A 23,340-nucleotide genomic window follows, 5' to 3' on the forward strand; every position below is an offset into this window, starting at 1 on the left:
TTCTCAATTCAGTAATACCATATGTCTAGCTCCAGTCTTCTTTCTACTTTTTTTCCTATATACAAAATATTGACTCTAGATTACATAAATATTGCTCCCGCCTTCTCTTCGCCCTCTTCAAAAAGGAGAATAGGTGAACTCCTTTGAATGAAATAAATAGTTGACTATAATTTTTTTTTAAATATATATAATACTCCAAAATGTATTTCAACAACAAAATATATGTATGTTTTTAACTATGTGTACATGTATTTAAATAGCCAAAATATTTTGATAGGACTATTTGGAATATCAACGAATCAATAAAACTTTTTTTTTTCCTATTTTGTAGATACTTTCAATTATTTCTTTTTTTAAATAATGACAAAAAAATAATTTTAACAAATAATATTTTCAAAAATTTAGCAATTTTTTTAGCTTTTTTTTTCTTTTTTCAATTTCATATAAAACAATACTTTTTGTTTTTTTTTACCATTCAAAAACTAATAATTATCTATGTATTTGTTTCATTCTTATATATGTTTTGAGTTGAGTTGTAATAACCTATATATATATATATATGTTTTTGGGTTCGAAATAGTAGAAACAAATTAGATAGAAAGGACGGAGTTGCATATGTTTAATACATAACATATTTGAAAGTAAATGGTACTTTAAATACAAGTTGTCTATTTAAGACCAGCCCATAAAAGCTATTTTACTTAGTCTCCGTTCAAATTATTCACCCATGGGTATCTATTGGGACAGGAAGTTTGGCACGAAGCAAATTGTCTGACATCCCCCTTATGCTTTAATTGGCATTTGGATTTTTTTCTACCACATCGAGCAGGTCTGTCATCAAAGGAACATCCTACAACTGGAGAGTTGATGATTGTGTCCAAACTTTCTGGATATCTGACCCAGTTAATTAATTCTTGACTAGTGATAAAGTAAACATCTGGAAGTGCGAGAATGGAGTCAATGAATTTCAAGAAACCTTCAACACGGTGTGGGCGGTTAAAGAACCAAGCTGCATGGAAAAAGAGGGGGAAGGGAGCCTTGGATTTGGTGTAGTGCTCAAGGAAGTTTTGTGTGAAGATTTTTTGTATAGACGTGCTTTTTTCCTCATAGAAACATCCATCAGCCATGGAACAAGTTCCACCACGAATGTCCTTGATTGTGGTCATAGGAACTTCCCACATACCAGGATGGCTTTTCTCTGGACAGGGTTTCACAGCACAGGAGTGAGGCATTTTGTACTCAAGGGTATAGGGCCAAGAGGGAATTGCAACACTCATGGATGAATCGTAGTGAAATCCATAGCGATTGAGGGTATTGAACATTGTGTCCCCTCCAATGGCTAAGAAAGGAGCTCTCATGCCCTTAATATCCTTTGGGTTTACACCAGCATAACGCACCAACATCTCAGCCTCGCCTACAACTTCATTGGCCCATTTTTCTTCACTGAATTGGGTTCCGTGACTATGTGTGACGGTGTGAGAGGCGATTTCGTGTCCGTCAGCGTACAAGTCTTGAACGTGAGAGTAGTCAGTCCATTCGTGAGACACGTAAAAAGTAGACTATAATAAAAATAAAAATGTTAAATAAAGTGTTGAGATTTGTTGCAATAAGTTAATTAAATTATTATGTGCATACTTTGATTGGACATCCGTTGGGATTCGTTCGATCAGTGAATAACTTCTCAAAGAACTTTCTGTTCAAATTATTTACAGCATCATCAAAAGTAAGGAGAACAAATTGTGGGATTTCATCCTTTTTGAGTCCACCAGGAATGTCTTGACCGCCGCAATAACATTCAGGAAGTTTACAATAGGAAGGGTCGCATCTCTCTGGTTTCTTTGAGTCCGCAAGACTCAAGACATAAAAAACAGTGCCCAAAAGAAAGAGTAACCTCATTTTGAAATGAAAAAATTACAACTCTGGAACAAAAACAAAAAGTCATAAATAACATCTGCTTGAACTCACGTATTCTTTTTTTTTCTTTCTGTTTTTTTTTGTTATAACCTTCATCAAAGATCATTATAACAAAGTAACAAAAAATAAAATAACGGTAGATCTGACTATAAGATTAGAAAATGACCTCAATGACAATAAAAGTGGCCCTAGATTTAAGTATGGTTACTCAGGGGCGTCGGCAGGATTATATGGGGGGCTGGTTTTTGGATTATTTTTTTAGATCCCTAGCTATTCACAAAAGTTTAACTTTTTTTAACAAAAATCCATTGCTATCCACAAAAAATTATGTTTATTGTAAAAAAATTTAATATTAAATTTTAAAAATCAATAGCTATTCTAAAAATCAATAGCTATTCTAAAAATCAATAGCTATTCTAAAAATCAATAGCTATTCTAAAAATCAATAGCTATTCTAAAAATCAATAGCTATTCTAAAAAAATCAATAGCTATTCTAAAAATCAAGCTATTCTAAAAATCAATAGCTAAAAATCAATAGCTATTCTAAAAATCAATTGCTATTCTAAAAATCAATTGCTATTCACAAAAATTATGATTTTCCCAGATGACGAAAAAAATTATAGAAAAAACCCAAAATTCCTTAATTTGGAAGGAGCTCTAGCCTCTGCAGACGCCCCTGAGGCTGATAGCCAATAAAGGGAGTTAAATCCATATTATATATGTGCTCACAATTACGTTTGGTGTTAAGGGATTTAATTAGGCCTGTTTAAAAACTATCAAGTCGCAACAACCACACCCAAAGTGACCTTGAGGAAATCTTTAAATAATAATATGTATCAATGCCTAATAATAAATGATGCATGTTGCTATTCCATGATTGTCTTACTAGGGTGGGGAGGAGGCGGAATACTATCAAAAGAGAGGCTCAAGTTGTTGAGAAGGAGAAAATGATTTTTGAATTTCAAGATTTGAATATAACAACTTTCACTTATAGTTATAGAGAGATAAAAAAATTATATGATTTTTGTTTCGGTTGTATAAATTGTTAATCATAGGGCAAGTGAAAATATAGACAGATGCCTTCTTTTCTAAATAGTAAAATAATATACATATATACATTTTTAAATCTGCATTGCAAATTAAATACTATTTTTCTTTTGTTCAAAACATAAAAACATCATTTATTTAATACTTCTTAGACTATTAAGTGCTCATGATATGCACATATTTAAATAAACACGAATACTTAACACTTGCATGCATTATTTTGTATTAAAGGTTTTATTATTTGTGACATTTAACCTTTGCCGTGCAATTGTATTAAGGCTTTGAAACAATTGTTGTATAGCCTTTTCTTCCTTCTTTTAATTTGACCTTAAACCATCAATGAATATAACCCTGGATGCTCTGTTTTTGGTATACATACATATGCATCAATCATCATCATACATGCCCCTATTCCTCCTCCTGAAATTTCGAGGTCGTGAACTTTTTCTTTATTTAACGTACTAGCATGATTTACGCTTTATTGATTGTTTTATTTCTAGAACGACAATGTTTTTTAGAATAATAGTAAAAAAAAAAAAATATTGATAAAAAAAAAGTCAGTGGATGATCATCCTTGAATCCTCTTTCCATGAATTTGCAAAAGTGGAGTTGAACAAAAAAAAATATATATATTGAAAACTTGTACATTAAGACCCATATTGCGCAGTACTCTCAATGCAAGTCTTCAAAATGGGAATATGCTTTAAAAATGTAACGTTTATTCAAGGACATTTAGTATCTTGCATTAGAGAAGGAGAAATTATTACTGATGGTATTTGAAGTATTTTATTTTTTTGCAATTCATATTTTAATCATTAATGTTTGCTGTTTAGAAACACTCTTACTCAAATCCCACCTATTTTGTCTAATTTAACTTTATTTCCAGTAAATTTTGACCTTCAAATCATTTTTTTTCTTTTAAATGTCACGAATCCACTTTTTCTAAAAAAGCTTTTAAGAATACATTTCGATTCCATAATTTTAAAGACAATGGAATGCATTATTAAGGGAGAAAAATATTGACTGAACCGTATCACACCTATACTTTGTCCTCCAAAAACCTCCCACGAAATGAAGGCTATCAAATATTAAAAGATGAGTATTAAGTACTCGGTGAATGTAGTCAGGCATATCATAAAATACTTAGGATGGTGCTACTATTAAAAAAGTCCTATTTGCCAAAAGTATATATATATTTGTAGTCTGAGAAAGATGATGGAGAATTGACTCTTTGAAGCAGTCAAGACTGAAATGTTATATAATGGCACATAATCACTGTATGTCTTGCTCTACCTGTTGTTCCTTGAAGCAAAAAAATTACAGTAAAGCCTCCGATAATTATTTCCTACTTGCACAAATACCTACAAATAAAACTACTAGGAAACAAGGCTTTTTAGCCGAAATTTAATCTAAAAAGGACGCAAAAAGTTTCTTTACTTGAACTATAGGGTTTTCCTTTGAAGAAGGAAGATCAGGGTCAAACAATATAAAAAACCCGGAAAGACTTTTGGAATAATTAATACTATGCCTTACCTGAGTTCCTCAAAAAAAAAGATTTTTTTTTTTTGTACAAGACGCAAAGATAATAATAATTTCAGAGTTCTTCGTAGGAGATGTTTGAGTTGACTCTCCTTGACTTAAGGCAGTGACTTGAAAGTGAACACAGAATGAGAGATTCAATCAGTCTCCTAAGTAATTCGGAACTGATTCAACCAATATTATAACTTATTTTATCAAATACTTTGCGCGTAAGAGTAGGTATGTGAGTACTTTTATGTTTCTTTGAGAAGCGCTAAATGTGACGGAAAGTTGTGGATGGACTTGATTATTTCACGCACACTCCACTCAACTACACTACCAACTCTATGCATGTTAACAAAGTATATTCTTTGTAGTATACAACATACACACTTGGATTCGTTTTGTATGTGTATAAGGGCGTTCTTGTATGACTACCATGGACTGGTTATAATGCTCGAAAGATACCCCATACTACATAATATTATTATAGGTAACATCAGCTTACACATCTGTAGAGTCTTTCAATTGGAGTAAAATCAACGTCAATGCTCGAAAAAAAGAGTGGAAATTGAAGGTAACCATAGAAATTATAACAGAGATTTCTTTGCTCAACATTCCAACACGACGATCCTTGTTTATGTTGTGTGGACTCGAACAATTATCGACTCAAATGGGAGAAGATTCCTTTTCACCTCGAAGAAATCCAATTCAGCTTGGTTTATATTACTCAATCTAATCAAATTTCTAATGAAATTCTTCTAATTTCTAAGGAGACAGACTATCAATAGATTTAGCACGGTTGTGTAACGAACTGCACAATCTCACAGTTACTAAAAACCATCAGCTAAGGAGTGTGTATAGAGCATGAAAAGTAATAAACAAAGTTGAGGTCGACTGTATGGACTTAAACTAAGACAACACTTTTTGATTGCACAAAAAAAATCAACATATTTGTATTTATAATGGAAATATCTTTTTGACAGTTGAGTTGTGCAAAAAACATCTACTATATTATATCTTTAATATTCTTTATTTCAAAATGATGGGTTGATTGGATACAAATCAACCCATCATTTAAACGAATAAATGAAAGATAATAATTACAATGAATTAATCAGTTCATTGTTGCATTTAGTTACACAATCATTATTACAAACCAGACATGATATGTAAGAACTACCAGAACTGAGGGGAAAAGTTCACATACTTATGGTCCAAATAGAGTCCGAAGTACTTGCTCATAAGTCCAATTTCTTCAATATTTCCTTCGACTTCAGTTTGAATAATTTTTAGTTGATTTCCCCTCCATGGTTATAATATAAGGTCGTTGTATATGTTGCTCTTATTTATGACTGAAGAGTACAGTCCCGTCCAGTTCAGTCTCACTCCGGTATCTTTCAGTCCTAAAAACTGATAAAGTTCGGTCCTTGATACCTTCACTCAATTTCATTTCTTCTTTTTTGCAAAATAAGTTTTAATACTGACAGTCCTAAGAATGAACTGGACCGAATAAATAATGAATGACACAATATTAGTCTTTCGTTCGAAGGGTTTTTTGTAGCTCAGTATAAACTAATTTGAAGGTTTAAGTCAAGTTCTTCAAAATATGGACTCTCAGCATAGATATTCCCTACATCTGCCAACTACTTTGTAAGTTAATTATTATTAAAGTAATATCGACATACCTAAATAAGATTACTGAACTCTATCGTTATCTTTCAAGTTCATTTCTTGAGGCCATCAAAACTTGATAATGTCCCATAAAATGTGGGTTTTTGTTTGGAATTAACCGCTATACTCGACTAACAAAAACAACACCACGAAAATAAAACATGATTAAAAGATTATGAGAGGGATTTCGTTCCAGTTGTAAACCACTTTTTGTTACAAATATTATAAGTGTATATTAAATATCCAAAAACAAATGGTTATATGTATGTATCTACTCTCATAATATAAAAAGGTCAATATCCCATTGTAAATTAGAAGTCACGCTATTTTGGAAATACCAAGAATATAAATATGTGAATATTCATAAACTTCAAGACGCAAAAAAGCATGAAAAAATCACTATGGACAAAAACGTCCTTACTCTCCATGACTTAAAATGCAAGTTGATTTTTGATACAGATAAATTCTTCTTCCCTTTACAAAAACTATCTTCAACTAAAATTGCCTAAAATTTGTCCATAGAATGGATCTTTTCATAGAGGCTAAAGAAAAAATTAGCTCATTTTATTTCTGTTCTCAACCTTGATAAATCCTAGGAAAAGAAAATTGTACAGTCATTGTAGATAAATGATGGAAGGAAATTTACGACTCAATTCTTGATAATGACAAAGCTGCTAAAGTTTTCAAGTCCTTGCAAAGACTGTGGACGAATTTTTAATAATAGTAACCAGGCTTTTGTTGATTGTCCATTTCTTTCAATAATTCAGCAGTTTATTGTATAAAGGATATATTCTGTATGGTGTTTCCTTTCGAAGGACAGAAGAAAAAAGGCAATAAACGCGTCTCTTAGTAATTATAAGTCATTTTTAGCACAGAACATTATTGTATACCGGGTTTTCTGTCTTAATGATATATGATCTATACTTATTGCCGCTGCTGTAAGGTACGCTATATTTTCTTTGAAGATACCAACCTCCGATGGGGCTACGTGGAATTATGCATCCGATTTAATAAAATGCTTCTCATATATCTCCGTACGACATGAAAATACTCTTCAGGTAATTTTTAGTCAATATAAAAAGCCTATTAGTAGATGATGTTTTCCTTTAGAGGGTGTTTTATACTATTTTGTATTATTTTATGTTGTACTATTGTAGTTTTGATTGCTTTTGTTTTTTATTTTTTGAATGAGCATTTTACTAAATTTTGTCATGAACAATGAGGTTACATTTAAGGATATTCATTTTAAACTATAATGGTTAATTAAACTTTGATTGAAATGAAATAAAACACTTTTTATTAATAACAAATACATAATAGCAAGTGGATCGAAATGTCCCGAGCTTCATACATAGATGGTGCAATTTTTTAAATTCGCCTCTTTTTCAGTTAGTTCCCACCTTCAAACGACAGTTGTAAAATTTCATGATAATCAGTTCTTTAGGTTGTGAGTTATTGTGCTAAGTGAGATGCAACTTTCGTTATTTCCAAAACAATGGATCAAAAAACAATTTCATATATTATTTTGACACTGCTTTTTGAGGGAAAAAATAGCGATTAAGCTAAGCAATGGCTTGAAAAGTGTTAAATGGATTTAGCTCTATCAGAAACAATAATTAAACGTTGGATTGCAGAATTACATCATCGTCGTAGAGACACCAATGACGAAAAAATCGGTGGACGTCCAATTGAGGCGGTAACAATAGAATACATCAAAATACATAAAATCGTTTTGAATGATTGGAAAGTGAGGTTGTGTGAGTTAGCTGACATCGTAAATATATCAAAAGAACGTGTTGTCTTAATACTTTATGAGCATTTGTCCATGAGAAAGCTCTGTTCAAAGTGGGTGCCGTGTTTGCTCACTATAGACCAAAAACAAAAACGTGCTGATGATTTTGAGGAGTGTTTAACCATGTTTAAATGTGACAAATCGGAGCTCTTGTGTCAGTATGTCACAAGGGAAGAAACGTTGATCCATCACTTTCCTCTGGAAACCAAATTATCATAATATGAGTGGACGGCAACTGGTGAATCTCGTCCAAAGCGACCACAAATAAGCCTGAATTATTATGGCCTCTGTTTTGGCATGCCCATGGCATAATATTCATAGAATAACTTGAGAAGGGAAGTATCCATCAACAGTGAATATTATAAAGCGTTATTGAGCAAAACAATCAAAAAAATGGCAAAACTATAGGAATTAAACTTCAAATGGCTTCTATAATCACCTTACACACCAGCTTTTGCTCCCAGCAACACTTGTCTGTTTGCAACCCTAAAAAAAGGCTTGCCAATAAAAAATTTCACTCCAATGAAGAGGTTATCGCTGACACTGAGGACACAAATTGATAAATAAAGCAAATTTTGAACAAAAGAAAATAAATGTTTCCTTTGTTAATACCGGGACTTTTCAGCCCGTGTGTTAAGTCATCAAAATATCAATGATGTATGATGACGTCATTCACAAAAAATAGTCATAGTGTATTGCCTTTGTGGTCAATTTGGATTGGATCAAAAGGAGAGTCAAATAAAGAAAAAAAAATATGGAACTTTTCACAAAGATCGATAACAGGGAAGAAACAATTGTCACTTTCAATCTCCTATTATGGAATGATACAAGTGTAATATAATGTAACATTGAACATTCTTAAAAAAGAGAAAAAATGAGTTTGCAATTAGTTTTATTTGCATCAGGTCATGAGCATTTTCAATATCAATTTATGGATACCCTATTTAAAACCTTTTTGAATTTTGAATTTCTTTCTGACAAAAATTTCCATGAATATTGTATGTCAACTTTAATAATGTTTTATGCAAAATGAATAAAATACTGAGAAAATACTCATATGTTAAGGTCAAGAAGTCTTCTTTTTTTGTAGGGTTATGTTAAGGGGACACCTTAATAAATATTTATTGATGTTTTAATACGAGACAGTTGGGAAAAGTAAATAATAATATTGAGGTCCAAGGTATCCATGAAAATGAAAGTAAATACAGTTATGAGACATGGGTCAAGGGAGTGTCTACGGACTTCTTCATAGATAGACAAAGATTCACTTTCTCATAATGACTCAAATCATAATTTTTCTTACCTAGAAAAAACATCAATATTAATGTTTGTCTCATGTACATTAAACCAAGTCTAACTCAAATATGCAAAAGCATCTTTAGTAAATCTAGATACATAGATATTTACTCGTAGATAAAAGGTGAATGACATCACGAATAAAGCAGGTTTGATTACTTAAAAATCTATAATATGTAATATCAGCTTGCCTCATAACATAATGAATTTAGAATTATACTTTTACAAGTGTTAGTATCGACATTGCCCGGAGTCGACGAACATACACATTTCGCTATACTAATAAATTATGAAGATAACTCACTAAGAAATCCTAGTTATTATTCTCCGTTTTTATGAGCACACTCACACGTAGTTAATTAGGCGTTTTCTCCTCAAGAATAAAATAATATTAATAACAGCTTGAGAAAAAAAAATAATAATATGATTTGATGAACCATGGAGTACTTTAGCACGTTGCTTAATCTCATCTAAAGGTACATTCATTTTTGAAATTTTATTTAAAGTACTTCCTTATTTTTTTTCCTTTTTAATATGAGTTGAACTTAACGCGTGCGAGATTTGATTCATTTTATGCATTGCTCTCTGTATATTACACTCCAATTTTTTGTTTATATTGTATCTGTATATGATATTCATCAGAAAGCAATATATACACTGTTCTCACCTGTTTTTACTTATGTGCAAAACAAAAGCATATGTCAGAACCCCCAAGGCGACTTTGGGCAGCCTATCAATTCAGTTATTACACCAACAATTACTGTAATACGAGTTTTCTATTAAAATATTATTGTTCAAAGTGTTGAGCTTATAGACGCCTTGAGCTTAGAGCAAGAACCTACTATCTTGCTCAGTTTTAACATAAATTTTTCACAAAATAGTTTCTTGAGCTCTTTTATCAAGTTAAGCATCTAAAATTTCATACAAGGCCCTAATGTTATAAGATCAACACTTTAGTGTAAAGTAAGTTTTTACTAAATATCCAAAGCTGAAAGAAAACATGGATATATTCAACGAAGTGTGTCCAATTGCGATTAATAAATAGAGAGTACTGAGCCTGCGTAGCTACATAATTTTTTTCCTTTTCTAGGCTCAAGTCGACGTAACACTAATTTAACAACGGCCCAAGACGATTTGGCAATTAAGGCAGAAAATGGTAGCCTATCTTCAGCTATGGAATTCATGATTCAGTAGATTATCTCAAGATTCTCACTTCCGAAAAATCAGTGCAATTCTTTAGCTATTTTGTAGTCAATACGCCTAAAAACAGCCAAGTATAGATTTTAAAATATGTTATGTAATTATAAAGAGTTTATTATCCATAACTTGAGTAGCAAGACTAAATTACGAAAAAAGGAATTATGCTCTTCTTCACAAGCAATACCAGCCTCAATACGCCAGCTAACAGATGGCAGCCCTTGACGATGAAGGCCATATCCTTCGTGTTTTTATGATCGAAGCTCGTGGCGAACCCAGATTTGAATGAGAGGTACGGCAGACATTCTTCTCTAAAATGTTCGTTCTGCAAAATATATGGGATTCAGCTCAGGACTGGAGAAGCGCCACATGGATGTAGGCCATAAGTCAGTTATATTATTATTGCATAAGTTTTTGTCCTTTTTGGGGGTATGGGGGTGGGTCCATTTTAATGGTCTTATAGTATAAAGATCCAATGGAGACGCCAACAATCTCTGCTGACACGTGTGCGTAGTACATCGCACACTCGTTGCTTTTCTTGTTGATGGTCTGACATTTTTACAGTTAGAGACAGTGGATCAAAACAAACTTGTTTATAATTTTTTCAACTGTCGTTTGGTTGTGTAATGAAACCTCCGAATAAAAGATAACAGGAATTAAATCGTAATTAAATGCTACTTCAAGTTTTGGATCCCAACTCTGTATTCGATTAGAAACACTATATTTTACAGTTTATTTTGGATTGTGTAAAGCACTTCCGTACCCGGGCATTTACACAACGTAATATTTAGAACAAAAACATAATTCTCTACACACAAAGTTCTTAATTAATAACAAATCTTCGTGGCTTCATGTTTTATTTTTTTATGCGAGTAGATACATACCTACATTATTCCTTGAAAATATTTGATCATATAAATAACAATACCAAGGTTGCTTTGAGGGGAAATGTCTATTTTATGTTCTTCAATAATGTGCAATTTAATATAATATCATTAAGATTCTACATAAACATGAGTGTCTTATTTAACATTTACAAAAATAGATTAATCATGACTCAAATTTCAATCAATATATATTTTTTTCATTGAAGAGGTCTTTATTTATCATTAACATATTTACATAATACAGTTAAACCTGTATTAATCAGTCAGACAACAGAAAACTAAAAATGGGACTACTTAGTGCAAATTTTAAACAAAGTTTCCTATTTTTGAACAATTCTAAATTTGAAAACTGTATCGTGGCCCTTAGTGCAGTGACACCCGTAAAACAAGTGCCCCTTTGACCACGTTTGACTTTAGTTGTATTGTAATCAGGGAATAAAAATATTATTTAGTCAATATGTGGTGTGTCAATATAAACATAACCTTGAACAAACATAAAGAAAAATTTAAATTCTCAATATATTTTTCACCTCATAAATGTACTTTGGTAAATCTTATATTCAAATTTTTGCGACAAATAAAAAAACTCAGTAATATTTTCTATAGTTTAAGATATTTAATTGATTTATAAGCCTATTTTTGGCCCCGATATGATCCCATACAAATATACTCAATTATATTATTTTTCCTAAATTATATAATATTAAATTTTTCCGACCTCTAAGTGTGATTTATAGTGTATCCAAGGGTTAAGTAAGTTTTTTGTTAACAGAAATAGAAAACTATTAATTCGTTGAAGATTACAAACTGAATTCAGACTAAATTTGTGAGAAATTGGTTTTAGTGTTGATATTTATAAGAAAATAAGATTTGAAATCAACCCCGTTTTTGATCGAGCAACAGCAAAAATTATTATTTTCTTTAGTATGGCTTATTTAACGTGAGATTCCACTGTTATCTTCAAGTTTATAAGAGACATTGAATGTAGCATTTATAGCTTTTTCTTCTTGAGTACTATGATAATAATTTTTTTCTTTGTTTGTGTCCTTTGTAAAAAAGAAAAACCTTTAAAAATATTCGTTTTACAGATAAAATCAAAATATAAAGAATTTTAAGTTTTGTTGCAATACTTTCTTCTTCTTTTTTTTTGACAATTCTAATTTGGTCTTCTAGACAGACCTCGTCAGGACTAGCCTTAGGCCACTGCAATCGCAGTGTGATATGCCTCACACTTGATTATAAAATAAATTAGAAATTTATCGTCCAAAAAAGATCATTGTAAAAGTCACAAAAATGATTGGCTTTTTATATTAAAAGTAAAATATAACATTTATTGATTTAATAAAAATCATTAAGCAAATATTTTCTATAAAATTATTAAATAAGCACAACAAACTATTTTGGTTTATTTTTTCTAAAAAAGGCTATTAAAAAGGGTCAGTATTTTATTTTCAAAAAAGCGAAACAATTTTTTATTAAGATCAAATTTTCAGAGTAGGATTTAGGTCTCATTGGTTTCGTATAGGACCCTGCAATAGCTAATGCCGCCTGGCCTATAGAACAATTCACCTTTGATCAATTTAATCAAAAACAATGTTTTGGGTGTATATTTTTAAGGAATTTGAGTAGATGACGTCAAATGTTATTCCAAATGAGGATATATTTCTTTAAAGGTGTCATACTAAGTTTACAGACATTGTTTTTGATTTTAAGCCAATAAAATAAGACTGTACCCAAAAAAAATACAAATAATAATAATAAATTAGGGTTTTTTGTATGGATATCTTAAGAACTTTTTTATTAAAGCAACTTCAAAGGAATTGCTAAAAATAAATATATACGGGTATATATCTCTATCAAGTACCTTTTAAGGAATTAAGCATTTTCCGAGTTGCAAATACGGAAGACAAGATAAAAGAGCGTAGACATTTTCAAGAATGTGCTCACTAAATTATTATAATGTATATTATATTAATTTATTACGTTGTTACTTATATTGTATCACAAAACCTTTCCTCTAAAAAGAAACTGATAAAGGCCCAAAATCGGTTGTTGGTTAGCCAGTTCTTATCAATTATGTAATTATTACGCAATAATTTTGGTGTATTTTTCAGAGCTTACAAAGAGCTTATTCTAATTCAACCTAACCACGTTCAAAAACATTGATTGAGTTAAAGGATATAGAAACATCGACAGTTGACTAAAAGCTATATTTTTGTGTCAATGAGCTAACGTTTGCTATAATTTATATACAAAATTTAATTATGCTTAGATATTTCAAAATAAGTAGATAGGAAAAAATACTTATACTGCAAGTCCCAGTCGAGTCTCAAGTCTTTTCTCAAAAGTTAAAGATCTTGAATATTTTCATCAAGTCCAGCTCAAATCCTTAGAAAATAAAAAAAACTTTTGAAGCCTGCTTTATAGCCAATAACAATTTGAAATAACTTTCGAATCCAACTGGAATCACGAGTCTTAGCTTTTAAGTCATGTCGTGTATCGAGTCTTTGATGGTGTGATCGAATCGAGTTGCATGTCTGGAATATTGATGTCGGCCATTTTGATGGCCTAAAAAATCAAGCTTACAAGAATAAAAATGCATTTGTATGTCAAAATAGGACTGATGAATATAGAGACTCAATCCTTTACTGTCTATCAAAAATATATCTTTAAGTATTCAAAACAGGAAAATTGATTAAATAAATGAATCAAGTTATATCAGTCCCTAATATATATTAAAAATATAGACGAATTTATCCTTTTTCCAAAATACCGTGTCAGGAAAGAACAAAGTTATTTGTCCATAACGTTCAAAACTCTTGACCCGTAGTATGCTAGAAAATGAATTTAGGAAAATCGGTCCCGTGGAGGATGTACATATAAAAGAGAAAGACCAAGTCTTTGAGACAATGAGAAACGCCGAGGACACAGAGGGGTTCATGCGCAGATTGAATGGTACAACGATCCCTGGACAGGATGTGAAGATGGAGATTGCCCATAAATAGATGAGCGTGGATCCTGAGGTGGAAGATAAACAGGTTGAGATGGAGGCAATGATCGTGGACAATTCACAAGTTTCGAATGGAAACCACCACCATGGCAACAATGGAAGAAATGAGCACTGGAGTTGGAGTAGGATACTCAAGGTCTAGTGGAGACCGTAGAGGTGAATAGGAAGGATATTAAGAAGCCTGAATATTAGCTCAATTATCAAGTTGAGCTCTAATTGGTAAACAATATTTTATCATATTCTAACTTGTATTTTATTGTAATTTATTATATTCAAATTAAAAGAATACCTAAGATATAAAAAAATTTACAAAAAATTCCCCAGCAGTAGAAAAAACTCTCTTACTCGGACCAATCAAATTTTGAAAGAGCTGAGGATGAAATTAACCAATATTCGAATATTTCTATTTTTGATCATTCGAGTTTGAGTTTTTTAAATAATATTTTGACTGTGTTTATGATTTGATGAGCTAAAGATTACTTCAGCTCGTTACTAACCCTGATCTAAAACCACATTTATTTTTTTAAATTTTATATTAATTACTGCCCTTATTTTTCATTTTAATATGAGTTAAAATAAATCCCTGTGAGATTTCATTCATTTTCACAAATCAGCATTTGATATTTTAGACAACTATTAACATGTAAAATGTAAATGAAAATGATATACAACAGTGAACAATGTACTCCCTTTTTGTCTTTATACTCTGTATATATGCTCTCTCTATAAGGCTATTTACGCTCAATACTACATACAAGACACATTTGAGACTTCATTCATACAACTACATTGTAATTTCTTGGATCAAAAATATGAAAATAATATACATCAGGGAGCACTATATATAATGCATCCTGTAAACATACATTACACTACAACCAAAACACATCCAAGACATCATTAATATGACTATAATATTATTTCTTTGATCAAAATATGAATGGCATAGAGGTGACATTTTTGTAAGGAAAACACTAAGTTTAGAAAATTGGCCAAAAAATGTTTTATGCGTGTTATTTTTTCTCTTTTTTGTTTAGTGTTTAATAGCTTGTCATGTTTGGTATTTAACTCTCTCTCAAAAGTAAACATTCTCGCTAATTTTGGCTAATTTTTTTTGTGAACTGTTTTAAAAATGAATAATAAAATAAATAAATTTATTTTATTTTCCTGTATTATTGCAATTGAAAATGTAGGAGGTTGTCCTATTTATTGTAATACTTCATTTTCTCCCCCCCCCCTTCATCGTATAACCGGTAGCTGATATTATCTAAGGTCTTCAAACAGTAATACCATACGTCAAAATTCCAAATTTAGATATACATCATGGAGCTCTGTATACAGTGCATCTTGTATACTTGCTCGATGCTAAATGAAAAACTCTTGCGTGATTTCATTAATATGACTACCTTGTTATTTCTTTGTGGGGGGGATTAATGCATCCAAATATAAAATATATAGATAAGATTTACTTTATCAATAATGATAAGCCAATTGTTGTTAATAAATATCAAGCTATGAATTTAAAAACGTATTCGTGAACAAAATGCTCAAGGAAATGACGAATGATGGAGGGAGTGTACTTACTACCCATTCATTCTATGATGTTTTTAAAGATTCATTATTCAATTTTGTATTTATACAAAACCTCCTCTGTGTGAGTCAATGCCCAATCCCGTAGAATGTGTGTTCATATACCTTATTCTAATTAAGGTGTTCTTTGATATATTGCCTTGAAGATGATTAGGTATGTACATATATTGATGTCATTACAAATCATTATTTTTAAATATAAACCTTATGGATGTCATTGGTTAAAGGTTATGATCATTAAATATGAACTTTATGATGATTCTGTAAGCATTATTGTACATTAGATTGTCCCGTTTTTGGGTTAATATTTTTTTCTTCTTCACATATACTTTTTCTGGTGGAGACAATCAAAAAACTGACTTTAACAAAGACTAAGACACTTCATACAACTTTTGGAGTGATTCGAAATTGGGCATTTTAGAGCCTCTATCACCGTCCCAAATCTATATTAATAAGGTAAGGTTTGTCCGTAAATTTGTTTGAATAAAAAGATTTCATATTCATATACCAAAGTATTTTTTATCTAAAAAAATAACAATGTACGTAGTCATATATATATGAAATCTTTACAGGCCTTTTACATGTAACATAGAGCGTGTACACTCGAGTGATTAAAAATTTTATACATACTTTTGATCTAAAAAAACAACAACAATGTAATCGTATTCATGATCGCAGACGATTTGCGTGTAGGATCAAACGGGTATACAGGGTTTAATGTATGTAGTGATCCCTGATGTATGCATATACATATTTTTTATCTAAGAAATATCAATGTGGTAATATTAGGGGAATTTTGTAGGGGTTTTGCATGTAGCATAATGCTCAGGCAGGTACCACTCTTGTGGCTAAAGTACTCTTTCTCTCATAAGTCGTAACATGCTTTTAATTTTTTTTTTCTCAAGCTGTTGATTTAATTATTTCATTCTTGTGAAGTTCAAGCATTGAGTAACAATATTTGTAATGATAAATGGAATACTATAAAATATAAAAAGTACAACTTTTTAAACAAGATGAGCCCTAAAAATGGTGTATTTCAACCCAAAAACCTTTGTTTCAAAAAATACCTTGGACCAGGTAAAAACAAATGACCTGAGAGGTGTGTGTCTTTGCAAAAGTCATTTTTTTTCATTCTTGCCAGCAAAAAAGGTCTTATTATAGGGGGGACAAAGTATTAATCAGAAAATGGGAGGCTCTACTCTACAATTAATATAGCTATGTGGATGAAGCTAGGATGTTAATATTTTATTTAACGAATAAAAATAACAATTTTGATGAACATGATATTTTTCAGATGCAAAAACATTTAGTATATTTTGAATGAAATCTTTCTCCTCTTCAATGCGGAAGTCAGAGATAAGTACATACATAGTTAATAATATGATTAAAGTTTTGATATTACATATATTATTTCATCCAATCTCTGCCATTCCATGACTTTTTAGGTTTACATGAAAAGGGAATTTATGAATTCTAACAAGCAATAAACAAGGTTGTGTACTCCTCCTAACATCAACGTAGGCAATTTAGATATCGAATAAATCATTTACGTATAATACAATACATAATTCAATGTTTAACAAGAAAAATAAAGATGTTTGATATAATATACTAATTGAGATGAAACCAATTATATGATAAAATAGAAGTGTTCGCAGGGGTTTGACTTGAGGAGCGGTAGCCCCCTCCCCCAAATTAAGGAATATTTGCTTTTTACGAGAAAATTTAATATTTGATTTTTTTTTTCAAAAAATTTTAATTTTTGAAATTTTTTTTGAATTTTTTCCCAAAAATTAAATATTTGAAATTTTTTTAAAAAAAGTTCGATATTTAAAATTTTTTTAACAGCTATGATTATTCGAAATTTTACTCTAAAAAATTTAATATTTGAATTTTTTTCACAAAAAATTAATTTTTTTCCTAAACAGCTATGAATTTTGAAATTTTTTCAGAATAGCCTTGAATTTTAGAATTTTTTGGTTACAAAATTTAATATCTAGATTTTGACCAAAAATTTAAACTTTTTGAGAATAGCTCTGAATTTTGGACTGTTTTCACAAAAAAATTTATGTATGAGTTTTTTACAAAAAAATGAATAATTGGTGACTTTTTTTCCAAAAAATTTAGTTTCCAAATTTTTTTCAAAAAAAGTACATGCCCTCTTACTGTTACCATACATAATCTTTCTATAAAGTTAGATCAAAATCGTTTTGTAACTTTTGTGGTAATCCTGGTGACCAAAAAAACAAAAAAACAGAGGATAAAACATAGTCAATGTTCAACATCTAAGGCAGAGATAAATATAGCGAAATCTACAGAAAGTAGGCATCACGATTACATGACAAATTAGCTGGTCAACACAAAAGCAAGATTGTCATTGAAAAAATGATTCTGGATTACATATGTATTCTACAACTAATCTTCCATTTTTCCATTTTTGTTAATAAATTATTATGATTAAGCACCGCAAATTGCACTTGCAAAAAATCCTGCTTATAATTAAAGTAAAATAATACGATATATTAATAAGGTCATAGTAAAGCTAATAAAAGTTTCATAAATCAAATGAAGGTGACTTAGATTAGAATAGCAAATATAATATGTATAATATACTAGTGTTGTCTCGATACTAATGTTTCAGTAACGGTATTTTGGTACCAAAACAAGTATAGGTATTTTGATACATTCTGAGACATGCCTTGAAGGAGCACGTCACACGCATTTATAAAAGTATATGCAGGAATTTAGTTTGGGGTTGGGGAAATAAATGACGTTTACTTTTATAAAAGACAATCTATATTCTTGCTTTTTGATAGGAAGAACAATGTTGTTTGGAGGGAGAGGCTAATTAAGAAATTTGGTAGGATAAGTAATCGGTGTGCAAATTTTTATAAATCTTGTCATGACGCTACAAGTACCGGTTCCTACGCAAGTTGAGTAAAATACCGTTTGATACGTGTAAATACAGTGGGACCAATATGTTAACGCTATACTGAACAATACTATAACTAGAATGGGCACTCAGTAGAGTGCAAACCTCTGCCTATGCTAATTTTTCCTAAATAGAATATCATTTCATCTCTATGTTAAAGTCAAAAATGTGCAATGTTCAACATGTTGATATAACTAAATTTAATATATATTGCATTCATACTTTAATATGTGTTATATATTGATAAGCTTCTTTTTTTTTTTTGAAGAGCGCGAGGAAATGGCTGGAGCAAAACATATAGTAACGCTGAAATAAGAACCTTAACAATATAACCTGCCTGCTTATGATTTTTAAATAGTATTGGTGTATGGAAAATATTATAATTATATTTAAGTTAATATTTATTTTCTTTAATTATGCACCAAGTTTTTTTTCTTTACACAAATCCGCTCGTTAGTTATATATGTGTATATATTGTGTGCCACAGAGAGATAATTTTAGCTCTGTATCTCAATTTGTTCAAAAGTGATGGTTAATTATGCGTTTTTACCGTTTTAGTCACTTTTACCTTTAGTCTTGACCTTGGAATTGTGTTATATAAGTATCTTTATTAAATCTCCCTAATACACCAATTTGAGCTCCATACCTCAATGTATTGCTATGTTATGGTCAATTATGTAATTAAAACCTTTTGTTCTACGTTGACCTCTCAAAGTTTAATGACCTCTTACTGAAACCATATATAATCTTTGTACGAAGAAACTTTTGTCGCAATCCTGGTGACTGACAGACAAACAAACAAATAATTTAACCAATTAACGTTTGGAAAACTGATGAGGGGAAAATAAATAGAAAATTGGGCAGCTGGCAACCAAAAGTTATTCATGTTAGTCAGTATTTTTTGTTTCAGTTTTTTGTTTAAACAGGCCCAAAATACAAATCATTTTGATCACAAATTATGTTCACACATAAATTCAAAGACAACTAACTCCTAGGTCAGTTGGATTAAACGTAATACTACAATGTTTACTTAAAGTTACTTGGTTCAACTCCATCTAACCAATTAAAAGGACATTAAAATATAAGAAGGAGACGTCCGTCTGGAAAAATAAAAACCGTAGTTCCGCCTTGGGAATCAAACATGATTTGGGGAACACCCCTGAACGCTGTGATGAATTAAAAAGTTGGGAAAGAGTCGTTATAATTACAAAAGGACGGATCAAAATACACTCATTTTGCAGGGAAGACTAAATCGTCAATTTCATTCAATGCCAATGAATATCTTCTTTTTTCCTTCTAACTAATAATAGTATTTAGTATTACGTTGGTTAATTATGATGATTTGTATTGAATAAGGAAGTAAGTGCTTAATCTATGTATAGCTTGTATGAATGGATGACCGGAAGGGAAAAACTAACCAATAGATAGTCTTTGAAAAATGTATTTTTTTTTTTTTTTTTTTTGGTCTTTAGATAGAAAAGAGAGGATAAATTACTTATTCACTCAAATAAGCATCCACTTTATTTTTGAAACATCCCTTTTCTCTATAGGTAGAAAAGTATTTTTCAAGTCATTCATCGTTAATTACAAAAGGATAATTAAAAAAAAATATTTTTTTTTGTTATCATTGTTTCTAAGGATATATAATGCTTAATTGGGCCTAGTTATTTAATTGTATTAACGAAGGTTTCATTTATACCTTTTTTATGATGGTAAAACCAGAATATTTCAAGTCATATTGTATTGTAATAGATACTACCAATGATGATTCGTTTTTTATCATTTATTTTTTCGGTATTCTTTGTCAACAGTCGATTTTATAATTTGATTGGGGGAGGATTTTATGGGATTAAAGCGACTATGAATGACTCACAAAGTATTAAAGCAAATGAATACTAATACTGAAAAAAAATATGTGGGACCCACGTTCCCTTTTTCTCCTTAACATATGGTATCAGCTAAACAAGTAAAACAATCGACATTTGACTACAAAACACATGCCAAAAAGAAAAAGAAATAGAAAAAATCCAAAAATCAGTTTATAGCAGTTAGCCAATTCTTCGCAAATATAGAATAATGGTTTAATAATACAGGGACGTTCAAGGGATTATATATAAATATAATTTTTTTTTTTTTGAGGGGAGGGTTTGTGTAAATTTAAAAAAAACATCAAAAATTTCCAATTTATAGGAAAAAAATTTAATTTTTCTCAAAAAAATAATTAATAAGTTTATTTTTTTGGAAAAAAGTTCCAAAATCCACAATTATTCACAAGAATTCAATTTTTTTTAAAAACCAAAATTTTTAAACTATTCTTAAAAAAATGAAGTTTTTGGAATAAAAGTTCAAAATCCAGTTATTCACAAGAATTTAAACTTGTTTGAAAAGTTTATAACTTTTCTGAAAAAATTAAATTTTTTGGAAAAAATCTCAAAAACTAACAGCTATTCTGAAAAAAAATTGAAAAAATCCAGAGCTGTTCCGGAAAAATTAAGTTTTTCCGAAGGTATTTCAAAAATTTATATTTCAACTATTAAATTTTTGGGAAAAAAATTTCAAAAATCTGGAGTTTTTCTTAAAAAAATATAATTTTTTGAAATAAATTTCTAATATTAAATTTAAAATTTAAAAAAATTCCCAAAATCTTTCAAATATTAAATTTTTGGGGGAATTATTTCAAAAATCCAAAGCTATTCACAGACAATTACATTTTTGGGAAAAAAATAATTAAATTTATAATACTTATTACATTTTTTGAAAAAAAAATGGTATTAAATTTTCTAGTAAGAATAAAAATTTCTCTTTTTCCCATCTAGTCCTCCCCTTGCTGATGCCCCTGCAATAATTGGTTGAAATTGTTCACAGATTAGCAAAAAAAACTAATTTGAATTTTACCAATCGAACGTTCAGAAGGGTGATTAGGGCAAAATAATTTAAACAATCGACAGAGTACAATAAAACACAATGTGAACTTTTTTGTTAGTGGAACAACGCGCCTCGTGCCCAAAACACAACATAAAAAGGCCTAAAATCAATTGGTACTTTGCTCCTTCTTCATAATTATGGAGAAATGCTTCATTAAAATTTGGGGAAAATAGTTTCAAATCTTAACAAAGAAGCAATATGAATTCAACCAATCAATGGTCAAAATACTCATAAGTTAAAAATAAGTAAAACAATAGGCTGGTGAGAACAATGCACATAGTAAATTTTCATATATTATCACGATGTTATATTCAATATAACTCTCAACGTTTCCTTCTTCAAAAAAGTGAAAGAAAATAGAACTAAAATCAATTGTTAGTTAGGAAATTCAACCATTGCACCGTGTAATATTAATTAGATGTATTCACCTCTCCTTCAAAAGAAACAAAAACAGGCCAAAAATCAGTTGGTAGATAACCATTCTTCTCAACTATGACTTTATAATTCAAGAGTTATTTCCTGGAAAATGTGCACAGCTTAACAATAGCTAGTTCGAATTCAACAATTCAACGTTCAGAACATTGATAAGGAGACAAGATGTGGTAACTTTGACAAGAAAAAACATTTTAATTTTTTGTGTTGGTGGAGGCACACTGTATTATTACTATATCATAGTGCAAATTTTATAACTAATCCTATGATTATTATTTTTTGAGTAATACAAAAAACCATCTGGCATTCCCGATCAAATGTCACATTTTCTATTCTCAAGGATGAGCAGAGATTAAATTGCAATAGTTTCTAATGGAATAGAAAACAGGATAAAGAAGAAGACATTTTCCAAACTCATTCTTCAAGGATAAGGTAAATATAAAACGTAATCATCCCTTGAACCCAATATATATATAAACCACATCACAACGTAAATGGTGCGTCAAGACACAATCAAGTTAGAATTAATTTTCTAATAATTAAGATGGGACTAAATTTGTATTCTTCCACAAATTATCGTCAATTGTCTTTAACAAATGATTCTGATTAACATTTTAGATGCCACAAATTGTACTAAAAGTACCCAAAATTGATCGTCATTGTAAAAGGATGAGAAATTAACAGATTTTATTTGAAAAAAACAGATTGTGGTCAATATAAGTATCTTTAATCAAATAAATATTTCCAAATACCAGCTTTTTTAAGTATTTACACTTATTTTAATACGTTATTATGAGGTGTCTAATCAACCGGTTGGAAATGTTTGCACATTTTTGGAAAATTCAGTATACCAGCTACCGAATACTACACATTTTTTAAACAAAAACAAGTAATTCAACATGATGAAAGAGAAAAGAATGGAAGTAATGGCTTAACTTCACGTTGGCCATCCCATTTCTGAGGTGATCAAGATCACTAATGTATCCAGGAGGACCGTATTTAGCGTCTAAAAACGGCTGAGAAAGACCTTAATGACCAACTCCAGAGTGGCAGACTAGTTGAATGCATCCTTCAAGCCCACCCAAAGATAAAGATGATAACTTTTGCCAATAAAAGGAAGGTGGC

General features: G+C 30.4%; 1 protein-coding gene across 1 annotated transcript; it reads right to left on the bottom strand.

Annotated features, from left to right (window-relative positions):
- Positions 1–437: 437 nt before the first annotated feature.
- Positions 438–4,926, bottom strand: LOC121116418 (chitin deacetylase 1). Its single transcript, XM_040710669.2, has 3 exons — positions 4,496–4,926; positions 1,636–1,919; positions 438–1,559 (listed from the first exon to the last, which is right to left on the bottom strand). Exons 2-3 carry the CDS (start codon positions 1,894–1,896, stop codon positions 702–704), a joined length of 1,119 nt encoding a protein of 372 aa, XP_040566603.1. The 5' UTR covers positions 1,897–1,919; positions 4,496–4,926; the 3' UTR covers positions 438–701.
- Between the last annotated feature and the right edge of the window lie 18,414 nt (positions 4,927–23,340).

Source organism: Lepeophtheirus salmonis, chromosome 4, assembly GCF_016086655.4.
Source record: "Lepeophtheirus salmonis chromosome 4, UVic_Lsal_1.4, whole genome shotgun sequence".
Classification (NCBI taxonomy): Eukaryota; Metazoa; Arthropoda; class Copepoda; order Siphonostomatoida; family Caligidae; genus Lepeophtheirus; species Lepeophtheirus salmonis.